The sequence below is a fragment of the Orycteropus afer genome, unplaced genomic scaffold (genome assembly GCF_000298275.1).
Source record: "Orycteropus afer afer isolate SDZICR_OR568_19922 unplaced genomic scaffold, OryAfe1.0 scaffold00431, whole genome shotgun sequence".
Lineage (NCBI taxonomy): Eukaryota > Metazoa > Chordata > Mammalia > Tubulidentata > Orycteropodidae > Orycteropus > Orycteropus afer.
In genome coordinates, this window is record NW_006922018.1 from 292,597 (window position 1) to 301,533 (window position 8,937).

General features: G+C 39.7%; 1 protein-coding gene across 1 annotated transcript in view; it reads right to left on the minus strand.

Moving 5' to 3' along the window:
* Positions 1-8,937, minus strand: part of POLR1A (RNA polymerase I subunit A) — a 91,987-nt gene that overhangs the window by 73,530 nt on the left and 9,520 nt on the right. The window contains exon 3 of the mRNA XM_007954102.1: positions 4,658-4,765. Coding sequence (XP_007952293.1) covers positions 4,658-4,765 — 108 coding nt within the window. The remainder of the gene's footprint in view (positions 1-4,657; positions 4,766-8,937) is intronic.

An 8,937-nucleotide genomic window follows, 5' to 3' on the forward strand; every position in this document is an offset into this window, starting at 1 on the left:
GACCCTCCACAACAACAAACTAATACTATATTTGTCCTTCTATGATTGACTTATTTCACTCAGCATAATGTCCTCCAAGTACATCCATATTATGCAGTGTTTTGCAGACTCTACATTATTCTTTAGTGCTGTATAGCATTCCAGTATGTGTATGTACCATAATTTGGTCATCCACTCTTCCACTGATGGGCACGTAGGTTGTTTCCATCTTTTTGCTAATGTAAATAGTGCTGTGATGAACATGGGTGTGCATGTATCTTTTCCTGTCCTGGCTCTAACCTCTCTAGGATATATACTTAGTAATGGGATTGCTGGGTCAAATGGTATCTCCAATTCCAGTTTTCTAAGGAATCGCCATATTGCTTTCCACAGTGGTTGTATCACTTCACAGTCCCACCAGCAGTTTCTGAGAATCCCAATCTCTCCACATCCCCGCCAGCATTTGTTATTTTCTATCTCGTTGAACCTTGCCATCAGTGCTGGGGTGAGACGGTAATTCGTTGCTGTTTTGACGTGCATCTCTCTGATGGCCAATGATCATGAGCATCTCTTCATGTATTAGCTGGTCTCATGAATATCAGCCTTAGTGAAGTGTCTATTCATGTCTTCTGCCCATTTTTCAATTGGATTGTTAATTCCTTTGATATTGAGGCATTGGAGTTTTCTATAAATCTTAGAGATAAGTCCCTTGCCAGACAAGTAACTGTCGGCAAATATGAATTTGTTGCTTTTATTTTTGTCATATGCTTTTTCATGGTGTCGATTTCTTTGTTCTATCATATAATTTTCTATGCTGAGCTAATTCTGTTTATGAACCATGTTATCATTTCCTTTGTTGCTGTTGCTTTAGTATTTGCTAAATATTTGCTCTGGTCCTCTTTTTTATTTTGATGTAAAGGTTTATCATTTTCTTTGAGGTTACCCTGTGATTTATAGTTTTCTTCCCAAGTTCAGAACAGTCCATTCATTCTATCTTATAGTTGTCTTGACTTCCCCACCATCTAGAAGTTCTGTAACGACACAGTTTTTTCCCTCTTTTTGGTTTGTAGTTGTCCTCATTTGTCAATTGATGTCTTTGGTTCCCTGTTTACAATCTTGTAGGCTTATTTACTTTGGATACTTCCATAGCTGGGTTGGTTTCTAGGTTATATCATCATTTGTGTTAATGGTGAGCTGTTGTTGGCTGCTGTTGCTTCTCTGTCCAAGGACTCCCTTTACCATCTCTTGTAATGTAAGAGTCAGTCAGGTTGGTCTGGTTTTAACAAATTCCCTTAATTTCTGCTTATCTGGAAATGTCCTAATTTCACCATCAGATATGAGGGACAGTTTTGCTAGATACATAATTCTTGGTTGGAAATTTTTCTCTTTCAGGGTTTTATATATACTATCCCACTCTTCTGCCTGCATGGTTTCTGCAGAGAAATCGAGCTTAGTCATATTGGTTGCCCCTTGTAGGTAACTTTTCATTTTTCCCATGCTGCTCTCCTGATTCTTTCTTTGTTTCTGGTTTCAGTGAGTTTGATGATGATGTGTCTTGGTGATTTTCTTTTGGAGTCTATCCTGTTTGGGGTTCATTGGACCTCCTGAATGGATATATTCTCATCTTTCATCTTACCAGGAAAATCCTCTTCCAACAGATCTTCGACAATTTTCTCTGTGATTTATTTGTCTCCTCCTGTTCCAGAATTCCGATGACGAGGTTATTCCTTTTGATGGTATCCCACATGAACTTTAGGCTTTCTTCATTTTGTTTTGATTTTTTTTCTGATTTATCCCTTTCCAAAGAAGTGCTCAGGTATTTGCCTTCAATCTCCTTAATTCTGTCATTGATTCAATTCTGCTCCTTTGTCCATTCAATGTCTTATCTATTTCTGAATATTTAGTATTAATCTTCTGGATTTCTGTGTGTAGATTTTGTATCATTTCTAATTTTTCATTTATTTTGTCATTTTGTTCTTGTATTGTCTTTTGAAATTGTTCTAGGGTTTTCTCTGTGTTTTCCTCAATTTTGTCAGCGTTTTCCTTGATCTGTCTCTCGAGTTGTTGAATGTACTTCAGTATAATTGTTTTGAATTCCTTATTAGGGAGTTCCAATGCTGCATCTTCCTCAGGGATGTGTTTTGGGTATGTATCCTGATCACTGTTTCTCCTGGTTTATCTTGCTTCTTTGTGTGGCCTGTGATGTTCTGTTATCTCCGAGGCATTGTAACATTTTCGTGTTTATATTTAATTGGTGATTGTATGTTGGAGTGACTTGCCCACAATTTTCATTTTGTTTTGTTTGTATGTTATCTACACAAGCAGGGTACTGGGCTGTGCTCCTCTGGTCACTAGCTGACAACACTTATACACTCACCACCTGTCTCCTTTCCTCTTGTCAGCCTCTCATATGTTCCTGCAAACCTTGGCAAACAAGAACCTATTCTTAGGTCCCTGGAATCTGAATGAGAATGCTGTCACTTTAAAACCCAAAATCATTGCCACCTGTAGAGATTCAAAATGGCTGTACCCTCAGTAACTTTAAATATCCAAAACAGCCACCGCTTGTAAACATTCAAAGTGGCTGTGCCCTCGGTCACTTTAAATATCCAAAATAGCTGCCACATGTAAACAATCAAAATGGCTGCACTCTCCAGACAGCAGTAAGTCCACAGTTCAGGTTGTCTCCCTCCATGCCGTTTCCCTTCCTAGTCATAGGCCACCAACACAGTCGTCCCTGTAGCCCTTGGTGACCAGGGCTGATCTTTAGGTTGATTCTCAATTTCCAATACCACTTGGAAGTATTTAGGCTGTTGGTCCCATCAGAGTAGCTGACAGTCTGCAGCTCTAACCATCTCTGTATTCATTATTTTTATTCAGGTTTTTTCACTAGTTGGTGCCTAATCAACTTCTGTATAGTTCCTTTCAAAGCTCGGGGCTCCAGGATTATCTTCTGTATCTCTGTCAACTGGTTTTTTTTTTTCTTTGTTGAAGAGGGGCTGTGTCATTGTCTGCCTATTCTTCCATCTTACTGGAAGTCCCCAAAACCTGAGGATTTTAAACAAAAGCTTCTATAGAACCCTAACCTAGTCCAGCTCTGCCAATTACAGAGTGACTTCTTCAAACCTTAAGTTTCCTCATTCTTAACATGGGAATAAGAATAAAAAAGCCATTACAAAGTTGTAAGTAAGATAAAGAGATAATCAATGTAGTGGGGACTTAGAACACATTAAGCGCCCAAGAAACCCTGGTTTTCATGTAATGCAAACCTGTCTGGATGAAGCCAATGTAGCCACTCTGCGGTCCCCTAGATGAACCTCAGAGTTCTGAGGATATGAGGCTCACATCTGTAGTTATGCCCCATGAATTGGAGCAGTGCAGTGAATTACTTGATATGGCCCTTCTAGCTATAGACCTCCATGCCTGTGGTTATGGTCCCATTTTCGAGTGAGTTGTCCATTATTTGAATGAGGCAGGATTACAGTGGGATGTATCTTGAGTCACAACTTCGTTTCCTTGAGTGTACATCCTTGGTCTGCATCCAATACATATGACTGCTCTGGCAAAGTTCACTCTCTTGGTCTGGATCCTGCAGCTGTATAGTCATCATTTAATCTCTGGTTCTTGGGACCTGAAACAGCAGCCAGTTGTCTGACCTGCCAATTTGGGTTTGCTGGTCCCTGCAATCACATGAGTGAGAAGAATCTTCCACTTTGATGTGTGACCCACAGATTTGGGACTTACCAGCCTCCATAACTGTGTAAGCCATTTCCTTGGCAGTTTGTGAGTTCTGTGAGATGTTAAAACAAAATATGGAACCCTAAGATGGGAGGGAGAGGACTGAGGGGAGGAGGAGGAGATGATGTTGCAGATGATGGAGTGATATAGCAGTTTGGAAAAGTTGGACATTTGAGACATCTTTAACCTTTGCCTCATAGGGACCACCAACTTTCTGCTGATCTTTCTCAAAGAAATTATTTGAGCAGTGGGTCTATGCTAGACTGAAAACGAGATCCACCTGGGAAGATTTTCAAGAAACTTGAAGATTAGCTTTAAGTTGAAGAGGTACCTGGGTATCACAAGTGGTTTGCATTCAGCTGCTAACCTAAAGGTTGGTGGTTTGAACCTACCCAACAGCTTCATAGAAGAAAAAGCCTGGTAAACTGCTTCCATAAAGATTACAAGAAAGAAAACCCTATGGAGCAGTTCTACTCTGTAACACATGGGGTTGCTGAGAGTAGGGGCCGACCAGACAGCAGCTAACAACACAAGTGCAGGTTGATTGTCTACCTCATTTACTCAATGAGCAAATTAATCCACATTTCCTATGGGGAAGGAAGTGTAGCAGCAGTGGTTTAGTGTTGAAGAAAGAAAAGGACAAAGACGCCATTTTCAAAGTGTGAGTCTGCATGCCAGAACCTTGCTGGACGTTATACCTAAACCACCTATTTCACCTCTGCCCTTCACTGGTCTTGTAGGGAGAAATCAGAGATGAGGAAATGGGGGCTTATCGAGGTTATGTAACTTGTAAGATCACAGGCATCATAAGAGGCAGAGCTGGAATTCAAATTCAGGTCTACCTTGGGAAGTCCAAAGTATATGCAAATGACAGTGCAGAGGGAATGATGATTACTCTAAAAACAGTGTTAACGGAAAAAGAGTAACCAGGGTAACTCACATGTGCTCCCTGGGATCCCAGGAGGTTATTCTGTACGATTTTGGCTGTATATTGTTCTAATTCTTCCTGAATTTCGAAGGCAGAAGGAACAGAATTTTCTTCCAGAAACTGAAAGGCAAAGAAGAAAAACATATTGTTAATTGTGTGTTTGATTACCAGCCCCACTGCGGCCAGACTTGCCAAGATGGGGGAATTTAGTGAGGGGACGAGAAGGAAACCTCATAGCTGCTATATGGCATTTTCAAAACAGAGGCAACATCACTTTAAAAAAAAAAATCAAGGGAAGAATAACTTGTTTCCAATAATGGTGAGCTAGATTATTCTAAAGCTAAAATGAAAAGAACAAAGACAAAATAGTTTTTAAAATCTTCTCTGTCCTTTGGATATGTCCCTATCATACCTCAAGCACCTCTTTATTATCTGGCTCACAATGTTCCAGGGTTGCATTCTATTTTCCCTGCCCCAGCCCCCATACTCAGCCATTTCTCCAGAGAGCCCTTCTAGTGGGTAATGATACTGAGACACTAAGATCTAGGCACTAGGTGCGCTCACTGTTATCACTGCTCCAAGACCCTCTCAGAGACAGAACTAGGGAACATGGGTATACGTACGTATACACACACACACAAATGTCATACTGATACTTTTATTCCATGTGAACACCACAGGATTAATTCTAGTTTTTTCTTTCATGTATTTTTAACTTCATTCTCTGGGAATGTGAAATCTGGCCCCCATCATCTTTAGCATACGTATGTATTCCATCAATCTCGCTCCATGTATCTAACAACTTTCACATCACAGCCACTACCTCCCTCCCTGCACAGACCCCTCTCACCTGATCTGGGCTCACATCTCATACTAGGTTACGCTTCTTGCAGAGCCCTCTTCACTCATGCTCTGACATTCCATGCTAGCTCACCCTACATGGATATCCTCTATGGGGTATACAATTAACTTCATCTAAATAATTTGGTCTTTGTCTTTGGTTCATAAATCCATGGAATTTCCCAAGTAACTGAAGTATTTTTACTTTTCATGATGGAAATAAAGGGTATCTACACTGGAAAGGAAAAAGTAAAATTATCCTTATTTGCAGATGACATGATGCTATCTATACACACAAAATCTCAAAGATTCCACAAGAACTTTACTGGAACTAATAAAAGGATTTACCAAAACAGCAGGGCACAAAATCAACACATAAAAATCTAAACTAACAAAGAGGAGTCTCAGAAGGAAATCAAGAAATCAAAACCATTTACAATAGCCCTCAAAACAGATCAAAGAACTGTTAAAGCTAAAACTGTAAAAAGTTTCTGGAAGATAACACAGAGTCAAAACAAGGGGACATAATTTTTGGCATAAATAGTCTATAAAACAAAACTTAAAATGCATGAACAATAGAAAATTAATTAGATAACTGGAATCTCCTAAAAATTCAATACTTATGCTCATGAAAAGACTTTATCAAGAAAATAAAAAGAACCTATAGCCCGGGAAAAAAATCTTTGGCAATGACATATCTGATAAGGATCTACTCTCTAAAATACATAGAAAACTTCAAAACCTCAAAAACAAAAAGATAAACAATCCAATCAAGACATAGGCAAAAGACATGAAGACACTTCACCAAAGAGAACATTCAGGCAGAAAACAAATTCAAGGAAAGATGTTTGAGATCATTAGCCATTGTTGTTGTTGTTATTATGTGCCGTTGAGTCGGCCCTGACTCGTAGCGACCCCTCCTTGGGTTTCTGAGGCAGTATCACTATGGACGTAGGATTGCCCAACCTTCCTTCCGAGGAGTGGCTGGTGGGTTTGAACCACCAGCCGTCTGGTTAGCAGGCAAGTGTCTTAATCACTATGCTACCAGAGCTCCTCATTAGCCATTAGAGTGATGCAAATTGAAACTACAATAAGATACCATCTCACCTCCGCAAAAATGGCAATGATCAACATTGTTCCACCTTCTACTTTGGAAAGTAGCAACTGGGATCTTAAAAACTTGCAAGCCAACAAAAACTTGTCCCAAACAAAGCAGAAATAAGAAAACCAAAGACACATGGAAACAATTAGGCCAAGGGACTATGCAATCCTCAGCCTATACGACTATGAGACCAGAAGAACTAGATGGTCCCTGGCTACCACTGCCAACCACTTGCAGGGGGAATCTATGTAGGAGACCCTGCATAGAGTGGGAGAACAATGGAACAAAACTCAAAATCATAAAAAGAAAAAAGGGACTAGGTTTGCTGGTCTGTTAGAGCCTGGTAAAAACCCTTAGACTATGGCCCCTAGCTGTGCCTCAGGTCTGGAACTGAACCCACTCCTGTGGCATCCAGCCAAACACAAGACAGGCATATGAGCTGAACATTTACATTAGACAGATCTACTCCTTGGAGAGATCAATCCTGGAAGAATAGAAGGATTGTGTATGCACAAGGAGACAGCGCAGGGGCCAAGAATGCATGGGAGGGAAAGACACTATGGGGAAGAAGTGGGAATAGAGCTGTTTGCACTGTGGGAGATTACAGTCAATGTCATGAGACAAACTATATGTGAACTGTTGTATGGAAAATGAATATGCTCTGTAAACTTTCACCCAAATCACAATTAAAAAAAAAAAGGGCAATGATCAAAAAACAACACATGCTGGCAAGCTTGTAGAGGGATGTATACATCGCTGGTAGGATTGTAAAATGGTACAACCACTATGGAAAACTGTATGTTACTTCCTCAAAAAGCGAGAAATACTTTATGAACCAGCAAGCCTACATATATAAGAGCAGTGACATGAATAGACACATGCACACCTATGTTCGTTGCTATGTTCATAGCAATGATTGTGAAGATTCACAGGACCAAGCAATGTTTCACTCTGTTGTACACAGTATTTCATTATGTGTTGGAATCAACTCAATGGCACATAAGAACAACAATGTTCACTGCAGCATTATCCATAACAGCAAAAAGATGAAAATAACCTAAGTGCCCACCAGCAGAAAACAAATTAACAAATTGTGGTATATACATACAAAGGAATACTATGCAACTACAAGTAACAATGAGTCTGCAAAACATCTTATGAATCTGAATTACATTACGCTGAATGAAGGAAGTCAATTACAGAGAGACAAATACTATATGGTCCCACTACCATAAAAAGTCAAGAACAGACACACACACAGAAAGCAAAGTTTTTTTCATGATTGCCAAGGATGGAAGAGAGAAGGAGGAGAATCATTCTCTAGAAAATAGATACTTGTAACTTTTGGTGATAGGAAAGGCAAGACCAAATACTGGCGAAGTCAGTACAAACAACTTGAGTAAAATAAATAAAGACACTAAGGAGTATACAATTTTAGTAAATGCTTTACCATAAACAATTTTGCAAAAATAGTAAAAACCACCAAAAACTATATGAAGTGGTTACACAGGAAGATATGGATGTATATATGTGCAGAGGAAGGCATATGCAAGTAAACACACGTGTGTGTACAGGAATATTTCTATAGGTATATCTGTAGGCATATGTTTACATGTTTCTGTGTACTGTATATATAATCACATATATAACGATCCACATAGGAGGCAAAATTATTACAGAGACTAACTAGACACAACCAAACAACTTACAGGACTGGTTTACTGGGTCAAAAGGTTTGGGAGCATAGTCTTGGTGTTAACTTATTCAACTAGTATAACATAGTTCACAAAGTTCTAAGTTCTACATCCTAGTTTGGTGAGCAGCATCTGGGGTCTTAAAAGCTTCTGAGTGGCCATCTAAGATACAATTATTGGTCTCTAATCATACGGAGCCAAAGCAAATGAAGGAAATCAAAGGCTCAAAGAAACAGTCCATGGGACTAATAGCCCACATGAACCACAACCTCTTCTAACCTAGATCACAAGAACTAGATGATGCCTGGTAGCACTACCAACCATTCTGATTAAGGATACAATAGAAAGTCCTAGAAAGAATGGGAGAAAAATATAGAACAAAAGTTCCTAAAAAGGCCAGGGCTACTGGAGGAGACAAGAGGAATCTCTGAGACCCTCAGATACCCTTTGAACTTGAAAATGAAGTTATTTCTGCAAGTCAACTTTCAGTCAAGAAAGAAGCTGGCTTATAAAATGAAAAATATTATCCATGACTAATGTGTCCCCAACGGGAGCTCTGGTAGCATAGTGGCTAAGGCACTTGACTGCTAACCAGAAGGCTGGCAGTTCAAACCCACCAGCCACTCCTCGGAAAGAAGATGGGGCAATCTACTTCC